The 23053-nt window shown below is 42.2% G+C and overlaps 2 protein-coding genes across 3 annotated transcripts in view; both read right to left on the bottom strand.

Annotated features, from left to right (window-relative positions):
* Window positions 1-1619: 1619 nt before the first annotated feature.
* On the bottom strand, window positions 1620-14806 carry Nras (NRAS proto-oncogene, GTPase). Its single transcript, XM_045138367.1, has 7 exons — window positions 14679-14806; window positions 14085-14211; window positions 11058-11236; window positions 7606-7765; window positions 3181-3304; window positions 2292-2333; window positions 1620-2213 (listed from the first exon to the last, which is right to left on the bottom strand). Exons 2-5 carry the CDS (start codon window positions 14193-14195, stop codon window positions 3185-3187), a joined length of 570 nt encoding a protein of 189 aa, XP_044994302.1. The 5' UTR covers window positions 14196-14211; window positions 14679-14806; the 3' UTR covers window positions 1620-2213; window positions 2292-2333; window positions 3181-3184.
* A 141-nt stretch (window positions 14807-14947) lies between these two features.
* Csde1 (cold shock domain containing E1) overlaps window positions 14948-23053 on the bottom strand; it is a 52182-nt gene continuing 44076 nt past the window's right edge. For both annotated transcript variants that reach the window (XM_004667538.2, XM_004667540.3), the window contains 5 exons: window positions 21597-21716; window positions 20230-20408; window positions 17802-17965; window positions 17034-17166; window positions 14948-16264 (listed from right to left, as the gene is read on the bottom strand). In XM_004667538.2, coding sequence (XP_004667595.1) covers window positions 16217-16264; window positions 17034-17166; window positions 17802-17965; window positions 20230-20408; window positions 21597-21716 — 644 coding nt within the window. In that variant the 3' untranslated portion in view covers window positions 14948-16216. The remainder of the gene's footprint in view (window positions 16265-17033; window positions 17167-17801; window positions 17966-20229; window positions 20409-21596; window positions 21717-23053) is intronic.

Genomic DNA, 23053 nt, shown 5'->3' with positions numbered 1-23053 from the left:
TGATAAATGAAAATTCCTGTTAGAAAATAATGGACCAGCACTGTAATCCCAGCACTTGGGAAGCTAGAGCAGAAGGGCTGTTATGAGTTTGAAGCCATTGAAGGCTACAGAGCAGGACCTTGTCACACAAACACAGAACCACCACCACATCAAAAAAACAAACAAGCAAACAAAGAAACCCCAACCCAATGACCATAGTAAGTGCATACTATAAAATAAGAATAAAAAATGGCCATTTTGGAATTAGTCTTTTGCCAAAGTCTACTTTTAACCGCCAAGGTCAGGCATATTCTAAGTATCACCACCACCAAGAACAAAACACACAAAATAAGCTGGGTGTGGTGGTGCATGTCTCTAATCTTAAACTCAGGAGGCAGAGGTAGGAGGATCACCGTGAGTTCAAGGCCACCCTGAGACTATGCAGTGAATTCCAGGTCAGCCTGGGCTAGAGTGAAACCCTACCTCAAAACAACAACAAAAGACAAACACATACACACACAACTGAATTATCAGGGCATTATCTATAAATGGAAATACCAAGCCTCCAGATGCTAATGATTAACTAGATTTTTCATTCTTTTCTCTAATACTAAAGGTTACTTCTTCTTCTTCTTCTTTTTTTTTTCTTTTTTGGTTTTTCAAGGTAGGGTCTCACTCTAGCCTAGTCTGACCTGGAATTCACTATGTAGTCTCAGGGTGGCCTCGAACTCATGGCAATCCTACCTCTGCCTCCCCAGTGCTGGGATTAAAGGCCCCAAAGGTTATTTCTTGAATGAACAAACTCATCAGCTTTTGTTATCTAGCATGCAAACTAATTTATCAGTATTTCTTTTAAATATATCAAAGAACACTATCCCATTTTTATCTCCTGAATACTAACCCAATTCACAAAAAATTGAGAAAAAAAATTTAGTTTTCACATGGGTAGAAATAAAGGTCTAAATATCTCTAGCGACTTCAGAGCTGACCTTCCCTGGCATATGAGTGTTTCCAGTTTGGTAAGGACCATGTTAACTAACTTCTTTCCTTGCAGCACTAACAGCAGACATCCAGCAAAAATACGAGCAGGAGTTACAGTACAGTAAGCAAATGTGGAGGAATTTTTCTGTGATGCTAGTCGGCTTGTTAAAGGTCCATTTCCACCACAGTTCAACTCAGCTGAAATAACTTATCCAAGCCCCTGTTGCTGGAGGTTGAGGGGAACATGGGGTGAGGATGACCGAGGGCAATGCTCTACGCCACGAAGTAAGTATGCTCTGCAGCAAAGACGCTACTTGTCTGCTCACACACTATAGTTGAAGGCTGAAAATCACTGACGTGGCTATGAAGTAATACCATACCAATTTTTATATTTGAATAACTACAAATGTAGAGCTTTATGCAATGCCAAAAATTTGATTATAAACAGAAGTTCATTGAATATTAGATTATCAATAAGGTAGAAGAAATAAATTACATACATTTATAGGTAGTAACCTATAAAATTAGATAAAGTAAGCAAGTTATTCCTAATTGTTTCCAGTTTCTTTTTCCTGGGACAGCTCAAAAACAGGCCTCTGGAAAAGTATCATGTACATAAGAAATGGCATCTGGTGTTGAGTAGTCATTCTCACACATAATTGTTTTTGAGATATTTATTCCACTCACTGTGAAGGAGTCTACAAGCCACTTCTAGGAAAAAGGCACTTTGTTGTGAAGTTGAGAAGACTCAGATGGGCTTAGAAGTCAGTATTCTTGTTTCTATTTCTGAATACAGAGGATACCAGTTTACAGAATATAGCTGACCACATTACAAATAAGCCAATCAGCAACATTAATTATACTTTTGGCAAAACAGTAAATTATGATATTTCTCCAAAAACTAACATAGTTCCAAGTTCAATAGAAAGGGGGAAAAAATTACCAGCAGTTGCTACTCCAGAGTTTAAACTGTTTTCCACAGAATTTCATGCCTACAGTTTGGTCCTCTGCGAATGTTTTTTTTCGGATGAAAACCCTGGCTGGCAGAGGTGTGTTTGTTTCTAGGAGGGAGAACCTGGGTCAGAAAACCACCAGGAGTGATAAGAAGTGCATCTCTGGTCAGACCACCAAGTGAGGAGGTAGTTATTCTAAGAAGTTCTCAAGTCAAGACGCTTGTGCTCATCAACTGATGAAGAAGAGAAAGACAGGGACACTTCTCCTCCAGGGAAGTCAGAACCAGGGCGTCAGTGCAGCTGAAACCAAGAGAGTGTGTGAGAAAAACAAGTGGAAGAACTGAGGATAAACGTAATAAATTTTCATACTCGTCCTACCTTGAAAGTGGCTCTTTTCTGATGATGGAACTTTGTAAGTATCTATAAAAAAGAACACAAACCATGTCATAATTATTCAGTTTCTACACGTGATTCTTCAAACTCCTGGCCCATGGCATCAACACACAAATGTAAATTTCACAAACAGTATCTTCAAATTCCTTTCCCTCCCTCCCCCGCTTTTTTCCTTTTTTTTGGTTTTTTAAGGTAGGGTCTCCCTCTAACCCAGGCTGACCTGAAATTCTTTTTTCTTCTTCTTTTTTTTTTTTTTTTGGTTTTTTGGGGTAGGGTCTCACTCTAGCCCAGGCTGACCTGGAATTCACTATGAAGTCTCAGGGTGGCCTCGAACCCATGGCACTTCTCTCACCTCTGCCTCCTGAGTCACTATGTAGTCTCAGGGTGGCCTTGAACTCATGGCAATCCTCCTATCTCTGCCTCCTGAGGGCTGGGATTAAAGATGTGCGCTACCACATCGGGCCCACAGTCGCCTTTTACTTTTCTTTAAGTATTTTATTTATTTGAGAGAAAGGCAAATAGAGAATAGACACAACAGGGCCTTCAGCCTCTGCAAATGAACTCCAGATACATGTGCCACTATGCATCTGGTTTACGTGGGTCCTGGGGAATTGAACCTGGGTCTTTAGGCTTTGTAGTGCTCCCAAGTGTGAGACACTATGCCTGGCTCAAATTTCTAATTAAAAAAATGAAGCTGTCTACAGAAAAATTATCTTAGTAAGAGGTGAGAACTCAGTACTCTCAGAGAGGAAAGATATTTTATAAGTTACACAGAAACTCCCAGTTAAATACTGACAGACAGAAACATTAACAATCTTCCAAACTGCCTGATGCTAAATAAAGTTTACAATTTTGTCAAGGCACACATGCTCACCTTGTTACATCACCACACATGGCAGCCCCATACAACCCTGAGTCCCATCATCACTGCTGTTGAGCTTTTTCATCCGGTACTGGCGGATCTCTCTTACCAGTGTGTAAAAGGCATCTTCTACACCCTATTAAAAGATAAAGAATTACCAATAACCCCATGGAAGACCTGCAGGAACACCGGGAAAGGGTCTTTGTGTGCAAACATTTTATTAAAAAAAAAAAATCAGTAAGGGCTAGAGAGATGGCTTAGCAGTTAAGGCGCATGGCTGCGAAGCCTAAGGATCCAGGTTTGATTTCCAGGTATCATGTAAACCAGATGCACATGGTGGCACGTGCGTCTGGAGTTTGTTTGCAGTGGCTTGAGGTGCTGGTGTGCCCATTCTCACCCACTCTGTCTCCCTTTCTCTGTCTCTAATAAATAAATAAAAATAAATCTTGAGGGAATTACCATGGGATATATTTTATAATCATGGAAAATGTTAATAAAAAGTAAAAAAAAAAAATCTTAAAGCCGGGCGTGGTGGTGCACGCCTTTAATTCCAGCACTTGGGAGGCAGAGGTAGGAGGATCACTGTGAGTTCACGGCCACCCTGAGACTACAGAGTGAATTCCAGGTCAGCCTGAGCTAGAGTGAGACCCTACCTTGAAAATCTAAAAAAAAAAAAAAAAAAAAAATTGACCCCCACCAAAAAAAAAATCAACTGAAAGATGAAGAATGAAAACTAGAAAATAATGTATACAATCCAAGTTGTAAACTCTCATGTACATTAAAAAAAATTTTTTTTTTTTTTTTTTTTTTTTGGTTTCTTGAGGTAGGGTCTCACTCAAGCTCAGGCTGACCTGGAATTCACTATGTAATCTCAGGGTGGCCTTGAACTCATGGCGATCCTCCCACCTCTGCCTCCCAAATGCTGGAATTAAAGGCATGCACCACCATGCCTGGCAAAAATTAAAAAAAAATTTTTTTTTGCAAGCAGAGACAGAGAAGAGAGACAAACAATGGGCACACCAAGGACATCTAGCCATTGCAAATGAACTCCAGATACATGTGCCACTTTGTGTATCTGGCTTTATGTGGGTTCTGGGGAGTCAACCAGGGTTGACAGGCAGGGTAGGCCAACAACTTAACCACTGAACTATCTCTCCAACCCTCATGTATACTTTTTTAAAGTCTTCCCTTCTTAGTATAATCCATTCCAGATCCATCCATTCCCTTGCAAGTTTCATAATTTTATTTTCACTGAAAACTAGGTCAAAAGTCTATGGCAGGGGAGATCACGAGCCCTAGGGGAAGTAACGCTGGTTATATGGCTAAATGCATATATTATGCTCACCAAACCGCCCTGTAAGCACTTTTCTTAATGTTCATACCCATATATTAATGCTACTCTCACTTTTGGTTAAAGTTCCTATTTCATCAGAAGGCACCACAGTGCTGAGAAGAAGTGACAGAGGAGTGCTCAACACTAAAATATCTCTATTACACCTTCCAAGGTTGAGGTGGCAGAAAGAATGTAAGAGCCAAAGGAGGGGTAGGATTCCTTACAATGTGCTGTTCTAGACACAAAATGGTCTAGATATACATGATCTCGCAGTATCTGACACTACCTCCACAAGACCATAATAATAGGAGGAAAAGATGAAGATATCAAAATAAAAGACTGATTGAGAGGGGAAAAGGATATAATGGAGGGTGGATTTGTAAGGGGCAAGGCAGGGAGGCAAGGGAATTATCATGGTTCATTGAATGTAAGTATGGAAGCTGTAAAAAAAACGGTAAGAAAATTATTTGCAAGGAGAAAGAGAGAGAGAGAGAGAGAAAGAAAAGAGAATGAATAAGACAGCTCACCAGTTAAGGTGCTTGCTTGAAAAGCCTGATGGCCTGGGTTTGATTTCCTAGTACCCACATAAAATCTGATGCCCAAAGTGGCACATATATCTGGAGTTTGTTTGCAGTGGCAGGAGGACCTGGCTTACTCATTCCCTTTCTCTTTGTCTCTCTGCTTGCAAATGAACCCAAGTATTTTCAAAAGACATCTTAGCAGTTCTAGCAAGTCACATTAATAGGCTGATGTGCAAACAGCACATTTTGCAAAAAATATACTCAAGCATCGAGAAAAGGGCAACAGGGGACACAAAACTGAACTACTAAATCCACAAAAATCCTTTCCATTCATGAAAGTTAAGCCCCAAATGGTGGTGAGTGTTGATGGAGAAACTACTTATGTTTACACTTTTTGTTGTTGCTGTTTTGGGTTTTTGAGGTAGGATCTTACTCTAACCCAGGTTGACCTGGAATTCACTAAGTAGTCTCAGGCTGGCCTTGAACTCACAGCGATCCTACCTCTGCCTCCTGAGTGCAGGGATTAAACCACTAAGCCATTACAGGCCCAGCAGAGACAGAATGGGCATGCCAAGGCCTCTAGCCACTGTAAAGGAACTCCAGACATATGGGCCACCTTGTACATCTGGCTTTACATGGGGAATCTAACTCAGGTCCTTAGGCTTTGCAGGTAGGTAAGTGTGCCTTAATTGCAGTCATCTCTCCAGCCTTACAAGTATCTTCTTTCCTTTTTCCCTCCTTCCCTCCTTTTTTTTTTTATTATGAGAGAAAAAACTGGCTAGCCACTGCAAATGAACTCCAGTTGCATGTGTCACCATGTGCATCTGGCTTACGTGGATTTGCTTCTCAGGCAAGCACCTTACCTGACAAGCCATCTCTGGAGCCCAAGTATATTTTTTAAAAAATTTAAAAAAAAAAACTTTATTTATTTGTGACAGAGGCAGAGAGAGAAAGGCAGGGGGGTGGGGGGAAGGGAGAGAGAATGAGAGCACCAGGGCCTTCAGCCACTGCAAGCAAACTCCAGATGCATGCGCCCACCTTGTGATTTTGGCTTATGTGGGTCCTGGGGAATTCAACTGAGGTCCTTTGGCTTTGCAGGCAAATGCCTTAACTGCTAAGCCATCTCTCCAGGCCCATTAAAAAAAAATATTATTTATTTGACAGAGAGAAAGAGTCAGAGAAAGAGAGACAGAGTGTGCGCATGCAAATGAATGGGCGTGTTGGGCCTCTAGCCATTGCAAACAAACTCCAGACAAATGAACCACCTTGTGCATCTGGCTTACATTGGTCCTGGGGAAAATGAACCTAGGTCCTTTGGCTTTGCAGGCAAGCACCTTGTGGTGGCTTGATTCAGGTGTCCCCCATTAACTTAGGTGTTCTGAATGCTAGGTTCCTAGCTGATGGAGATCTGAGAATTAATGCCTCCTGGAGGCAGTGTGTTGTTGGGGACAGGCTTATGGGTGCTATAGCCACTTTCCCCATGCCAGTGTTGGGCATACTATCCTGTTCCTGTTGTCTACCTTATGTGGGCCAGGGGCTGATGTCCATCCTCTGCTCATGCCATCGTTTTTCCCTGCCATTGTGGAGCTTCCCCTCAAGCCTATAAGCCAAAATAAACCTCTTTTTCCCCATAAGGTGCTCTTGGTTGGGTGATTTCTACCAGCAATGTGATCCTGACTGCCACAATAAAGTAGTACCGAGGAGTGGGATTGCTGCTAGACACCTGTGTGGCTCTGGACTTTTGGAGCTGATTTTCAAGAGGAATGTGGAAGGATTGAAACTTTGAAGAGATACCTTGCAGCGCTATAAGTACAGTTTGATGGGACTATTCTGGTCAGAGTTGAAAGACCTGAACATAGTAGGAACTGTGAGGTTTGGCTTGTGAGGGTGAGAAAACTGCTAAGCCAGCCCCCCAGCCAAAGTATTTTTTTTTGTTTATTTTTATTTACTTATTTGAAAGTGACCGACAGAGAGAGAAAGAGGCAGATAGAGAGGATGGGCACACCAGGGTCTCCAGCCACTGCAAAGGAACTCCAGACGCGTATGACCCCTTGTGCATCTGGCTAATGTGGGTCCTGGGGAATCAAATCGGGGTCCTTAGGCTTCACAGGCAAGTGCTTAACCAGTAAGCCATCTCTCCAGCCCCAAAGTATTTTTTATTCTAGGGTCTTCAGTAGAAATACTTGTGGGGCTGCAGAGATGGCTTAGTGGTTAAGGCACTTGCCTGTGAAGCCTAAGGGCCCAGGTTCAATTCCAGGTACCATATAAGCCAGATGTACAAAGTGGCACATGCATCTGAAGTTCGTTTGCAGTGGCTAGAGGCCCTGGCATACCCATTCTCTCTCTCTCTCTCAAATAAAAAATAATTAATTAAAAAATAAATTGAAAAGAAAAAAATTGTGCTGTGAATCCAAGAATAAAAACAACAATGTGGAATATTCATTTTATGGTAAACAGAAGGTAAAAACATGACTTCCAGAAATCCATTACAAAGAACATGGGCCACACCTCTACCAGATTTGATCAATCAAACCTCTCTGCCTTAAACAAATATTCACAGAGATGTTCAAAGTTCTGGCATACCTGTCTGGTCTTGGCTGAGGTTTCAATGAATGGAATCCCGTAACTCTTGGCCAGTTCATGAGCTTGCTTTGTGTCAACTGTCCTTGTTGGCAAGTCACATTTGTTTCCGACCAGCACCATAGGTACATCATCTGAGTCCTTTACTCGCTTAATCTGCTCCCTGAAACAGGGAACATGTTTATTAGAGCATAAGAAAAACAAGTTTTCAGGAAAGTATCAACTGATAAGGCTGGAGAAACTGCAGGCTTTATATATCTCTATTAGCTTCTACTACTGAATTACATTTTCTCACCACTTACAAAGATCCTATAAACTAAGGTCATTAGTATTGACTTGGTGCAGCAGCCATAAGAAAGCTGTACTAGTGTAAACGGATGGCTCTTTAATTCTGACAGATGGCTGTTAGGCTCCTTGACACTCCAGAGTTTGGCTGAGTTTAACTGAAAACTGGAAATTGTACTTTAGATTAAAGTGTAGACTATAAATAGTAAAGTTGCTTCTAAATAGCTTTGCTTTTGAAGGAGTTTCTCACTCTACTTTAGGCTGACCTGGTACTCAATCTGTACTCCAGGCTGTTGTCAAACTCACAGCAATCCTCCTACCTTAGTCTTCACAGTGCTGGGACTGAAAACACATATCACGATGCCCAGCTCTAAGTAACTTTGTTTTGTTTTGAGGTAGGGTCTCACTCTAGCCCAGGCTGACCTGGAATTCACTATGGAGTCTCAGGGTGGCCTTGAACTTGCAGTGATCCTCCTGCCTCAAAGGCATGCACCACCACACCTGGCTATGATTTTCTTTTTTTTTTTTTTTTAATTATTTTTATTTATTTAACAGAGAAAGAGGGAAAGAGAGAGAGAGAGAGAGAGAGAGAGAGAGAGAGAGAGAGAGAGAGAGGGAGGGAGGGAGGGAGGGAGGGAGGGGGAGAGAATGGGCGCGCCAGGGCCTCCAGCCACTGCAAACGAACTCCAGACGTGTGCACCCCCTTGTGCATCTGGCTAACGTGGGTCCCGGGGAATCGAACCTGGGTCCTTCGGCTTTGCAGACACACGCCTTAACCGCTAAGCCATCTCTCCAGCCCCTGGCTATGATTTTCTTAAGAGTGTGTGCCTGCCATCCTCCTACCTCTGCCTCCCAAGTGTTGGGATTAAAGACGTGCGCCGACACGCCTGGTTTGTTTTTTGTTTTTTTTCTTCCCTATTATTACATTCAACATTTGTCATTTATTTTGATGCCAGAGCAGTTTTCATAGGACTGCTGAACCCGATCAGCCTGCCAAGTACTGGGGTTATAGGCACATGACCAGCATTGTCCATATGAGCCTTTTTTGTGTGTGTGTGTGGGGGGCGTTGAAGTAGGGTCTCACTCTAGCTCAGGCTGACCTTGAGTTCACTCTGTAATTTCTGGGTGGCCTTGAACTCATGGTGATCCTACCTGTGCCTCCCAAGTGCTGGGGATGAAGGCGTGCATCACCACACCCAGCTTCATGTGTGCTTTTTTGTTTGTTTGTTTTTTTGAGCTAGTGTTAGATCAGGCTGATCTGGAATTCATTATGTAGTCTCAGGCTGGCCTTGAACTCACAGTGATCATCCTACCTAAGCCTCCTGAGTGCTGGGATTAAAGGTGTGTGCTATCATGAAATCTGACTTGAAGAAACCCAACAAATGTTTATAAGATAGGTACCAAGTATTGGGCACTTTATTAAATTCAGTTATCACTTGGGATCCATGGGTGATTGATCCAGGATGCTGCCCTATCCCTACCACAAACATAGACATCTGAGGATGTTTAAGTCTCATATAAAATGGTGCTTTTGCCTATTACATTCTCCTATATACTTAAACCATCTTTTTTTTTTTCCTGAGGTGTCTCATTCTAGCCCAGGCTGACCTAGAATTCACTATGTAGTCTCAGGGTGGCAGTGAACTCACAGCAATCCTCCTACCTCTGCCTTCTGAGTGCTGGGATTAAAGGCGTGCCCCACCATGCCCAGTTTAAACCATACTTAAAAAAATATTTCTTTTATAGCCAGGCGTGGTGGCACACAATGGTAATCCTAGCACTCAGGAGGCAGAGGTAGGAGGATCACCATGAGTCCAAGGCCACCCTGAGAATATATAGTGACTTTCAGGTCAGCCTAGGCTAGAGAGTGAGACCCACGTCCAAAAAAAAAGTCTGTGGGATGTGGTGGCACATGCCTTTAATCCCAGCACTCGGAAGGCAGAGGTAGAAGGATCACTGTGAGTTCGAGGCTACCTGAGATGACAGTGAATTCCAGGTCAGCCTGGACTAGAGTGAGACCTTACCTCAAAAACCAAATAAATAAATAAAGTAAAAATAAAAGTCTGTACACATTCGTAGAAAAGCAGATTTCCCTTGAGGGTTGGTTGCGTCTGAGGAGGCAGGACCTTCACATACACAGGGCTGAGTGTACGGACAGTATTTCCAGGGAGACGAAATGGGAAATATGGCTGGAGAGATGGCTCAGTGGGCAAGGCGCTTGCCTGTGGAGGCTGACAAGGGTTTGAGTCTCCAGTATCCATGTAGAGCCAGACGCACAAGTTGGCACACGTACCTGGAGTTTGTTTGCAGTGGTTAGATCTCCTGGCACTCTCATTCTGTCTCTCTTTGCTTCAGAATAAATAAAAAATTTTAAATGGGAATTAAAGGATTAGGGGAAAAAATAAAACACACTGAACCCAGTGATTTACACATTTGTTATTGTTTGCTTTCAAAAAGTCTGTGAGGTGCATATTATTATCTTATAAATGAGGGAGGAAACTGAGGTACAGTGTTTTACAATTTTTTTCCCAAAGTTACCTAACTAATGGATAACAGAGCAAAGTTCAACATGGGCAGAGCCTAAAGAAGACTGCCTAGAAAAAGACCTGGGCTTTTGGTTCTGGCTCTGCAACTAAAACTACCACTCTGAATCCTAACAAGCCACTTGCTGAACTCCATTTGTGACTCTGTAAAATAAGAATATTGGCTGGGCATGATGGCACATGATATAATCCTAGCACTCAGGAGGCTGAGATAGGAGAAATGCCAAGTTCAAGGCTAGCCTGGGTTACATAGTGATCCTGTCTAAAAAAAAAATAACTAAATAAAATATACTAGAATAGCTATGGCTCAATTTAGCTTTGAAACTTTATGGTTCTATGGAAAATGTCCATCTCTATGTCCCTGTGCCTTGTTTTTCATCTTTATAACTCTACATGCTTCTTCCTATATTCTTTTCTATTACCTGGTAGCAAACTTCATATATGTATTGTAAAATAGCATAATAATCCCAGATTCTCAATGTCATACTACTTTTCCCATAATTAAAAAAGCAAAATATCTCCTAAATCCACATTCATTAGCAAAGATTTAGAACACACAAGATCACCCATTCAGAAAAAAAAAAAACAAAACAAAACCCAGTAAATAAGTAGTAGTGATCCTAGTACCTGTAAAGGTTAATATCTGCAAATGATTTGCTATTATTGATGGCAAATACGCAGAGGAAGCCTTCGCCTGTCCTCATATATTGGTCTCTCATGGCACTGTACTCCTCTTGTCCGGCTGTATCTAGTATGTCCAACAGACAGGTCTCACCATCAATTACCACCTGTTTTCGGTAAGAATCCTGTGAGTGTGAAGTAGGGGGAGGCAGGGAGGGACAGAGATTCAATTTTTATTTAAAATGAAGAAAGCACAATATTACTCTAAGGAAACATACATGAGCTTACTATTCAAGGCTACCATCAATCTCATTTGTCCTTCAAACTGGTCATATATAACCAGACTGCAAGTACTTGATTGTATCTTGGGAAAAAGTCCCTAAACCCAAACACATAAGCCTGCCAAAAGCTTTAAAATGCAGTCACCCAGGGCTGGAGAGATGGCTTAGCTGATATGGCGTCTGCCTGCAAAGCCTAAGGACCCAGGTTTGATTCTCCAGGTCCCACGTAAGCCAGATGCACAAGGTGGTGCATGTGTCTGGAGTTTGTATGCAATGGCTAGAAGCCCTGGTGTGTCTATTCTCTCCCTCTCTCTCTCCCCCTTTCTGTCTGTCTCAAATAAAAATTAGTAATTTTTTTTTTTAATTCAGTCACCTTGAAAGATGGGGAGAAGGGAGATAATTCAAACAAGAGCTCTACAGCAGTTAGGAAACTAGAGATTTAAGTTCACAGTATATTCTATTAAGCCACAAACTGCATTTTAAAAAATATTTATTTGCAAGCAGAAAGAGACAAAGAAAGGGGAGAGAGAGAGAATGAGAATATGGGTGCACCAGGGCCTCTAACTCCAGATGCACCACTCTGTGCATCTTGCTTTATGTGTGTCCTAGGAACTGAATCCCCAGGTTATTAGGTTTTGCAGGCCAGCACCCTAACCACTGATCCATCTCTCCAGCCCAAGTGCATTGTGGTTTAATTAAGTGGTTTAAATTACACTTAAAATTCTAAACATATCTACATCAATTATAACCCACCCTGGATATAGAATCACTTGTGTTCATGACTGAATATATACCAATACTTTCTTTTTCTAGGAAACTATAATATAGATGGCAGCTGGGCGTGGTGGCCCAGCAGTCGCACTCGGGAGGCAGAGGTAGGAGGACTGCTGTGAGCTTGAAGCCACCTGAGAATACACAGTAAATTCCAGTCAGCCTGGACTAGAATAAGACCCTACCTCGAAAAACCAAAATTAAAAAAAAAAAAAGTTGGGCATGGCAATACATGCCTACAATCCCAGCACTCAGGAGGCTGAGACAGGAGTATTGATGCCAGTATAAAGCCAGCCTGGTACATAGTAACACCTGCTCCCCCCTCCAAAAAAACTTCTAAATTTGGATTTATGGCAATAAGCTTTTTTCTGAGGTGGGTGGTCTTGCTTTAGCCCAGGGTGACCTGGAATTCACTATATAGTCTCAGGGTAGCCTTGAACTCACAGTAATCCTACCTCTGCCTCCTGAGTCCTGGGATTAAAGGTGTACATGTGCCACCACACCTGGCTATGGCAATAATTTTACTTGCATCTTAGTAATGCTATCATTTAGAACTTTTCTGTGGAACTGGAAATGTCCTACATTGTTGTATGGGATGTAATTATATGATTGTACACAAATGCAAGCTTTGTAGATACAAGATTTATACATTCTGCTTATATAAATTGGCCTTCAATAATAAAACTGAAAAATGTTACAACCAATTTCTAATTGTGGCTATATTAGAATTAATTTTAATAGTTAAGCACTTAGTAGCTAGGTGGGAGGAAGGCAAGAGCTGGTTTATAGTTGGGATATTTCTAATTTTAACAAAATTACATCCAAAAAGCCTCAAAAATAGCTGGAACTGTACCTTGAGTAGCATCAGTAAGCCCCTGGGTTCAATCCCCAATGCTGTAGATAAAAAATGATTAGCCTTGGGCTGGGGAGATGGCTTAGCGGTTAAACGCTTGCCTGTAAAGCCTAAGGACCCCGGTTTGAGGCTTGATTCGCCAGGACCCACGTTAGCACAAGGGGGCACATGCGTCTGGAGTTCGTTTGCAGTGGCTCAAGGCCCTGGTGTGCCCATTCTCTCTCTCTCTCTCTCTCTCTTGCTTTCAAATAAATAAATAAAAATTAACAACAAAAATGATTAGCTTTTTTGCTAGGAAAATAACCGAGTTGGCAAAGTACTGCCTAGTATGCGCAAAAGCCTGAGTTCAATCCCCAGCAAAAGGGGGATGGGGACTCAAGACATTACTTATTGAAAATACTTGTAATGAGCTTTCTTCAGATAATAATTCTTTAGTGTGTGCCATCATAAGCAGTGATTACTACTCACAAGTAACAATTCTTTGAATTTTCCCAATATCCTTCTGTGGTTGGGGGACAAGTTTACAAAAAAGAGGGGAGGGAGAAAATCTTGCTCTGCAGCCCACACTGCTCTTAACTTCTGTATGTAGCTTAGACTGTCCTTAAACTTGGATGCTTCGGTCTTGGCCTTCAAGTGCTAGGCCTGTGTCAACAAGCCCAGTAAGCTTATGGAAGTTTAACATCCCTCAATTTTCTCAATACCTCATATAACCAAAATCTCAGATATGGAAATCCTATTCACTTGTTTCTACCCCAACTCAGAGTTTTGACTAAAGAATGAAGAATGATCTATGAATTCTGTATCTTCATCCTAGTATCTCCTACAATCACATAATTTTTTCCTGACTTGTGATGCATGATGTATAAACTAAATGAATTCAGCACTGAGCTTGCAATAGTTTACAAAATGGTCAAAATCTGTAAACCTCTAAAGAAAATCTCTAGCAACTAAGTATGTATAAACCCTTATTATAAACTAGAAAAATACCTTGTTTATGGAATATAGCACCCCAAATAACTCTTTGCTTCCTTTCCTCTTTATTTTTCAAGATGGAAGGATAAAGGATATAGGTAGGAGAAAAGGGAAAGTGAGAGCTAAGGTAGCCAGAGGGTTACCACTGAGCCTCACCTCTATGGTGGGATCATATTCATCCACAAAGTGGTTCTGGATTAGCTGGATTGTCAGTGCACTTTTCCCAACACCACCTGCTCCAACCACTACCAGTTTGTACTCAGTCATTTCACACCAGCAAAACCTGTGGAAAAGCAGCAACTGAGATAAACCTACAGTCCTCCAAGGCCTTCCACGACCAGTAGTAACTGAAACATCGTTTCGATACACGCGTCCATCCATCTGGTTCCCGAGTGATCAGAAAAACGCAAAAACGCTTGCAGGTTAGTGCAGGCCAGAGGTTCCTGGATTCAAGCCTTCTGGCTGCTCCCACCCGAGTCTAGTTTTCAAACGTACTCGGGCCCCGCCCTCAGCCTAAGGTGAAGGAACCCCTTTCCTGCGCCTCTCCCAAGTCCTGCCAGCTGTGGGGTGCGCTTGGCACAACCACTCCCCATTCGCAGTTCCCATGCTCGATGTCGCCCCTCGCCCGACCGCAGACGGAGGACCCCCGCCCAAGGCCTTTGTCTGCGGCGGGCAGTGTCCGCTGGGCTCCCGGCCTCGCGGGCCGGCCGAGGCCTCCACCGCCGCACGCCAGCCCCGCCACGGCCCTACCTCAAGCTCCGCTGACCCCGCTCCGGGCCAACTTCGGACCTCAATCGGGAAACCTGCCCGAGACCCCGAAACCGCCATGAACAGCCCCCACCCGGGAGCGGCACTTCCGGCCCCGCCCGCTACGTAATCATCAGGCGCCCCGGGCGCGAGTCCCCGCCCCGGCCACGTGGGCCCGCGACCCGGAGTCAGGCTGCGGCCGCACCCAGTCCACCCCGCCCGCCGGCCCGCTCGCTCGCTCGGGAGGTTGTAATAATGAAAGCGCTAGGTGCTAGTGTCTCAAAATTCAGTAAAACTTTATTCGCTTCCATTCTTTCGCCATTAACAGAAAACTGGAGAAAGCAAAAATGTTTTGTGTTTACAAAGATAAACGCCTCTTTACCCAGAGATCAAAACCTCAAATGACAACGGGGAAGATAAAAGTGCCCTCCCCCACAACCCCTGAGCAGACCCTTGTAATCTTAGAGCTTTCAGTCCACTGGCCAGGGACCCTGTAAGATGCCAATTCGAGATGAGGGCCATGAAATGTGGCCAATCCACGCCCGTGATATAAACTTAAACAGAAGCTACACCAAGGACCAAGTGCCTGTACATAAACAGCACACTAGAACCAGGGGGCTATTCATAAAAAAAACAGGATTCATTTCAGGCACAACTTTTTTTTATTTTTTTCATTTTGTTTTTATCAGTAAAAGAAACTGGGTCCTCCAAGCTGCAGTGATCTAAGCAGCAGCAAGTTTGTGCATTCGTCCTTTTTTTTTAATATGCTTAAATTATCACACTGCTGGCACACTTCATTTGCATGAAATTCTGCACCATACATACTTATTAATTGTAGTATTTATTTATCCTCCCCCCCATCCCAGAAAGAAAAAAAAAACCTACTCTGGAAGATAATTTCATTGAAATCTAATCAAACTTCGTTAAGTGAATTGTGACAAGATTATAAATGATATGAAAAATAACATTTTAACATTTGGCCATCAACTTAAGAAAATGGTTTGCTATATAAATTTTTGCAATTTTTAAAAGGTAATACATTCTACCCTCATATGGTCCTCAGAATTAAAGCATAATGAACAGGAGAAAACAGGAGGGGAAAAAAAAAAGGAAAAGAATGCAAATGAGTGCTAAGGCAGAACATCTTGCCAGCTAATGAAGGTAGAGTATGTTCTAAATAGCAAGTGCAGAATTTCATAGGGCCAACAAGATAACAGTCTGTATTTTTCACTTACATAGGCGAAGTGGATTTTGCAATTACCAGTTGCGTTAAATGCACCAAATGAAGCTCCTAAAATTGATACTATAAGGCGCCACCTTTAAGTTTTCCAGGCTGCAACTGTGCATAATTTTAAAATGGTTTCTTAAATTTATTTATTTTTTTAAACATAACACGAGGAAGGTGTTAAAACTGGTGTAATAGCTCAATAGAATAAGTATTCCAGATTTTGGGAGGGATGAAGAGGGAGATATTCAGAACCCTTCACCAGAATCCCCCCAACTTGATCATAGTGGATTAATGATGTGCTTTGTGGATGTGGTTAGTCAATGACACCAGCTTGACGGATCTTTCTTTCTGCACCAAATCCCTGTGAAGAAATATAATTTCAGTTAATGACTTGAGTCCATGACAATCAGTACACACAAAATTCTAAAATAATGTGAAAAAGTAATGTTTGGGGACTGGAGAGATGGTTCAGCAGTTAAAGGTTCTTGCTTGTAAAGCCTGACAGCCTGGGTTCCATTCTCAGTACCCATGTAAAGCCAGATGCACAAAGTGATGAACACATTTGGGGTCTTGTAGTAGCAGGAGATCCTGGCATGCCCATACTCACTCTCTGCCTGCCTCTTTCTCTGTCTCAAATAGCCTTTAACCACTGCAAACCAACTCCACTTGCATGTGCCACCTTGTACATCTAGTTTAAGTGGGTACTGGGGAATTGAACCTTGGTCAAATGCCTTGACCACTAAGCCATGTCTCCAGCACCTATTGTTTTTTTTAAGTATTAATTATTGGAAGCTGGGTGTGGTGGCACATGCCTTTAATCCTAGCATTTAGGTGGCAGAGGTAGGAGGATCACTGTGAGTTCAAGGTTACTCTGGGCTAGCGTGTGACCCTACCTCAAAAAAAAGTATTTATTGTTGAGTCCACTACCAAGTCTTTCCTAAGAGTAAGCTCCCAAGAAACGTGTTTTGATTTTTAACTAAAAGCAACTGTTATGTTAGGGTTGAACCAATGTGTAGAGTTCAACAGAGTTATAAAGCAATACTGAAACAAACTCCTTGCTTCATTAAGTTCCCTAAGATTGAATAGGAGGACTTCAGTTGCCTGCCTTAAGCCTCTTAATAGAATCATACCATTGAGTTATCTGGTCCCCTTGGCTGACGAAGAACCATTAGGCGAGGAGCACTGGCATCATCCAGGGTGATGTTCTTTAAACGATTCACCAACCTATCAGGTCGAGGAGCTGCAACAGCTTTGGGGCCCTCACTGTAATGTTTAAAGTGAAAAAACAGTTAGTGGAAGAAAGCAAGTGCGTGGTATGTATCCTACCCAAATGACTCATTTTTAATGAGGGGGACTTTTGCTTGCCTCATCCAAGACAGATAGCAAGACAAGACAAACAAGTTTATGTATTATTTTTCTCAACCCAAGGTTTCAACAATGAAGGAACTGGACAACTCATTTCAGTGAGGGTCAGCAATCCCAGGACCCAGGAGGGAGGAAGATCTCAGCACCTTTAAGGGCAGCCAGAGCTACACAGTGACCTTTGTCTTGAAAAGCAAACAAATAGCTGGGTGTGGTGGCGCATGCCTTTAATCCCAGCACTTGGGAGGCAGAGGTAGAAGGATTGCTGTGAGTTCGAGACTGCCCTGCAACTACATAGTGAATTCCAGGTCAGTCTGGGGTAGAGTGAGACTCTACCAAGATCCCCCCCCCCCCAAAAAAAAAAACTAGCTGGAGGTAAAGGTGCAAAGTATTAAGCAATTACCAAAACTGGCAAGAGAGGGAAAAGGCCTGACATGAAAAAGTGAAACAATCTAACAAAGGAGAGACTACACAAAGTGAGAAGAGAAAATTTGGGGTCATTACTAATGTAACCACATAAAAAAAAAAAATCTTACCAGACTCGCCAAACATTGCAGGCACTGCATTTGCCGGTGCGCTGATTAAGAATCACTGAGAACTCTACCTCGTCTCCTGCCTGTAGCTCAATGCCATCCTGAACTTCTTTCACATGGAAAAAGAGTTTCTTGCTATCTCCTACTTCATAGTTAATGAAGCCAAACTGAAAAAGAAAAAATACTGAAACCTTAAAATGGGGGACATCTACACAAAAGAACAAACACTTCACTATAACCCGAAGAGGGATCTACAAAACAGGGTATTAATACAAATGATCCAATTCAGCTATTTATGTGACAGAATTTGTACGGGAAGACACACCCTTGAAACCACTACTATTCACTATATATAAGCAAACTTAAACAAATGTCACTCTGTACATAAAGTCTGCATCAAGTGTTTTTGTTTTTGGTGTGCTAGAGATGGAATCCCAGGGCTTTACACATGGTACGCAAGTACTCCTAACACTTGAGCTACATCACCAGTCTAAATATTTGAAGTTAAGCAAATCATCAGGGAGCCATTTCTTTAATAAATAAATCACATTGATCCTTTCTAGAAGAGAATAGGAAACAGCCATACAAAATGTTAAAAACGGTTTTGAAAACTCACAGGTAATTTTTCTCTGAGATCTCAGTAACCAGGATTAGTTTTGTATACCTGGGGCTTAATTAATTAGTAAATGAATTTATTTTTTGCTTTGCTTCCTACCCTCCCCCACCCATTCTCCCCCACCCCCAGGTCTTGCTCTAGCTGACCTGGAATTCACTATGTAGTCTCAGGGTGGCCTCAAACTAAGAGCATTCTACCTCTTCTACCTTTGACTCCCAAGTGATGGGACTAAAAGACCCATGCTACAACACCCAGCTAATTAATTGTTTTTCTGAAGCAGGGTCAGGCTGGCCTCCAACTCATGATGATCTTCCTACCTCAGCTTCCTGAGTGCTAATTAAATGTGAGTGACACCACACCAGGATTGAATTTATTTATCAACATTCCTAAACACAGTTTCTGTGAGTAGTCTCCAAAAGCAAAAGTAGAAAAAGCCTGTGCAGTCCTTTAACCTAGAAATCTCACTCTCAATGAACTCCACTGTGTAACATTAGTTATTTAAAAAGATGTTTATTTTCTGGTTGCGAACATAGTTATTTTCTCCCCCAATGCCTCTCTCCCTCTTTGGAGGCAGGGTCTCACTCTAGCTCAGGCTGACCTGGAATTCACTACGTAGTCTTAGGATGGCCTTGAACTCATGGTGATCCTCCTACCTCTGCTGCTCCAGTGTCAGGATTAAAGGCATGCACCACCATGCCCGGCTCTTCCTATTTTTATAAGCTACCTTAAAAGGGAAAAAAGTCAAAATAAAAACCAAACGTGGTTGACTTTCTCTTTGGCTGGAAAGTGTCAAGGGGGCTGGAGAGACGGCATAGTGGTTAAGGCTCTTGTATGCAAAGCCAAAGGACCCAAGTTTGATTCCCCAACACCCACATAAGGCAGATGTACAAGGTGGTGCATGCATCTGGAGTTCATGTGCAATGGCTAGATTCCCTGGCATGACATGCTCATTCTCTCTCTCTAACCTCTCCCTCAAATAAATAAATAAATAAAAATAATATAAAGGAGGCTGGACGTGGTAGGACACGCCCTTAATCCCAGCACTTGGTAGGCAGAGGTAGGAGGATCACCATGAGTTTGAGACCACCCTGAGACTACATAGTAAATTCCAGGTCAGCATGGGCTACAGTGAGACCCTACCTTGAAAAACAAAACAAAACAAAATATAAAGGTGTCACTCAGGTGTGGTGGTGCATGCCTTTAATCCCAGCACTTGGGAGGCAGATATAGGAGGATCACTGTGAGTTTGAAGCCACCCTAAGACTACACAGTGAATTCTAGGTCAGCTAGAGTGAGACCCTACCTTGGAAAGCCAAAAAAAAAGAAAGAAAAAGTACAAAGGCTTTGCATACCAACACATTCAAGGATCAAATTTAGAAGCTGGGAATGTTGGTGCACACTTTTAATCCCAGCACTCAGGAGGCAGAGGTAGGAGAAGCGCTGTGAGTATGGGGTCACCGTGAGACTAAATAGTGAATTCCAGTTCAGCCTGGGCTAGAGTGAAACTCAACCTTGGAGGAAAAACAAACAAACAAACAAACAAAAAAACAAAACAAAAAAAACCGCGCTGGAGAGATGGTTAGTGGTTAAGGTGTTTGCCTGCAAAGCAAAACGACCTCAGTTAGGTTCCCCAGGACCCACGCGTCTATAGTTTGTTTGCAATGGCTGGAGGCCTTGGCATGCCCATTCTCTCTCCCCCTCTTTCTCTCTCTCCAATAAATAAATAAATAAAGTTAAAACCACCACCACCACAACAAAAAACAAAACAAAAAAATGAGAAAGGGTCAAATTTAGGTTCTGAAATGCAGCACTTACCTGATCTTTCACACACTCCACAGTGGCCCTACGAAGGGGTGTGATATTGTAGGCCATAGTTTGTGCATTTTGGCCCAGGACACACAATTGGAACTTGACACTCTCCCCTTTCTGCAGGCAATCCCCTTTGTTGGCCATCCCAACTATGCCGAATGGATACACCTCACCTTTCATATCCCCTGTAAGGAAAGAGGAAAAAAGTTTATAAAATTGTATTTTATAAAGCTCTTTGATGGCCTTAAATACATCCAGGCACTAAAATGTGTTATGTCCCCTTAAAAATACTTTTTTATCCTGAAAAGTTTTACTCTCAAGCTTAACAAAAATGAACTTGACAGCTCACTAGTAACTTATTAACTAATGAACACTACCCATCCTCACCCCTGAGAGATGGTCTCATTCTAGCCCAAGCTGTCCTGGACTCACTGTGCAGTCCCAGTCTGGCCTAGGACTCACAGTGATCCTCTTACCTCTTACCTCTGCCTCCTGAGTGCTGGGATTAAAGGCGTGTACCACCATGCCTGACACTAATGAACACGTAAACAGTATTTATGAACTTAAAACTTAGAATCACAGCTAATTTTTAAGCACAGGTTGCTAATTTATCCATAAGCCTTCTCTCCACATGCATAACATATATCAACCATCCAAAAATATTTTTGGCTCATACTGAATTACACACTAAATTATGAAGGCATAGGCAAAACAATGCAATAAACTTGACAGCCCAAGTTTTTTGTTCTGATTTAGGCTCCCCTAAACCATATGCTTCTTGTTCCTAGATCAAGGCTTTTTCTAAACAGGAAAGACATTAAATATATTATGGTGAAAAAAGGGCTAGAGAAATGGCTCAGTTAAAGGCACTTGCTTGCAAAACTTAACAGCCTAGGTTTAATTCCCCAGTACTTTCTCAATGAAATCCAAGTTAACTGCTCATACAGCATGTGTGCAACATAATCATTAGTTTACAAGTTGAGCTCATTTTCAAAGAGCACTAAAACAGAAATCAAAGGGCTAGAGAGATGGCTTAGCGGTTAAGCGCTTGCCTGTGAAGCCTAAGGACCTCAGTTCGAGGTTCGTTTCCCCAGGACCCATGGTAGCCAGGTAAACAAAGGGGCGCATACATCTGGAGTTCATTTGCAGTGGCTGGAGGCCCTGGTGCGCCCATTCTCTCTCTGCCTCTTTCTCTGTCGCTCTCAAATAAATAAAAACAAAACAACAACAACAACAAAAAGATCAAACATGGGAAGGGGGAATACCTTCTTCAGCTTTTTAAAGAAATCTGAGAACAAATGCAATAAACCTATTATATTTTAAAAACTTTCCAGTGTGCATCAGAAGGCACAATGCATCAAGGATGTGCTTACCCTCCTCCACGATCTCAATCATTCCTTGGTACTCAATCTGTGTTGGATCAACACCCCTTAAGGGGCGAATGACTTTACCAGAGTAGATGGTGGGATCAGCTTCCTCGGTAATGCCATTCACTACAATACAAACACACAGACAGACAGACTTCAACAATTTAAATTATCCAATGTAAGGGGAGAGAGAGGAGGGAGACAGACAGAGGGCAAAAATAGCATAAATGTGAACATAACATGGGTTGGCTATCTGATATATCTATTATTTATTTTATTTTATTTTATTTTTTGGTTTTTCTAGGTAGGGTCTCACTCTGGCTCAGGCTGAACTGGAATTCACTATGTAGTCTCAGGGTGGCCTCGAACTCACGGCGATCCTCCTACCTCTGCCTCCTGAGTGCTGGGATTAAAGGCGTGCACCACCACGCCCGGCCTTATTTATTTTTTTTGAGGTAAGAGTCTCACTTTATACGCCAGGCTGACCTCAAACACCCAGTGATCCTCCCATCTCTGCTGGAATTAAAGGCATGCACCACCACGCCCAGTGTGGACTTATTCTTGAAATGGAACATGGGACTTAAAGCCAAATTCTACTTCTAGAAGAATTGAACTTAAATAGTTCTAAAAAAGTCATCAAAGATGCAAGATTTTACTCAATAACCTCAATGGGCTTAGGATGAACAAGTATTCATATCTTAAACATGTCTTGCTCTGTCAGCTTTTCCTGGGGATCAAATAGCAGTTTGACAGAGACATTTCCTGGTCTTTAAAATAAAAACCATCAGTACTTATATATTTATTTAAATTATTGTGTTTATTGAGGGAGGTACAGAGCCAACGAAAGGCACCCGCATGACGAAAGATCCCACGTGAAGGCCTGGAAAAAAGCATGGAAACAAAGAGAAAAGAAAATTCAAGGAGCTCCTCCCATGTGGGGAGCTGGAAGGAATAAAGAACCCATGTGGAGAGTAAAGGCTAGGGGGCTATCCTGGCTGGTCTTGGGCCTGGGCAGAGCCCCATCCAGCTGGTCCCAAGCTGAGCCAGACCAGGTCTAGCTCAGCCAAGGGAAAAACCCATGGCTAGAAGTTCCCAAGTGATCAGAGCCAGTACTTATACATTTATTTTATAGCATGTGTAACTATTATTCTAAACAAAGAGCCCATATTGCCTTGCTTCTCTGTTGTCTACTTATATTTTCCACCAAAAAATAAGCTCAATGAAGACAGGGACCTATTTCTTCACAATTGGATCTTTAGTGCCTAAAAAAATCATATACATAAGATATTTATGGAGTCACAGCAAATAGTCATACCTGTCATCTCTCTAGGTATCATCAAGAGAAAGTGTTACCTTAAGAATTTGGATGAAAGCTAAAACTGCAGGTCTTATAAAAATGAAAGGTCCTGGGGTTACACATAAAACACAGAGCACTTGTTTAGCATGAGGCCCTGGGTTCAATC

Source organism: Jaculus jaculus, chromosome 19 (assembly GCF_020740685.1).
Source record: "Jaculus jaculus isolate mJacJac1 chromosome 19, mJacJac1.mat.Y.cur, whole genome shotgun sequence".
In the NCBI taxonomy this organism is placed as follows: Eukaryota; Metazoa; Chordata; class Mammalia; order Rodentia; family Dipodidae; genus Jaculus; species Jaculus jaculus.
The sequence above is the reverse complement of the archived record's forward strand: the minus strand, read 5'-3'. Positions and strand labels throughout refer to the sequence as shown.

Excerpts from the sequence above, each read along its gene's own strand:
- Nras (XM_045138367.1), bottom strand. The coding sequence starts at position 14,195 with ATGACTGAGTACAAACTGGTAGTGGTTGGAGCAGGTGGTGTTGGGAAA. Across the intron at positions 7,766-11,057 it reads GCAGATATTAACCTTTACAG|GGAGCAGATTAAGCGAGTAA; the intron begins GTACTAGGATCA and ends TCCCTGTTTCAG. Across the intron at positions 3,305-7,605 it reads CCTCAGCCAAGACCAGACAG|GGTGTAGAAGATGCCTTTTA; the intron begins GTATGCCAGAAC and ends ATCTTTTAATAG.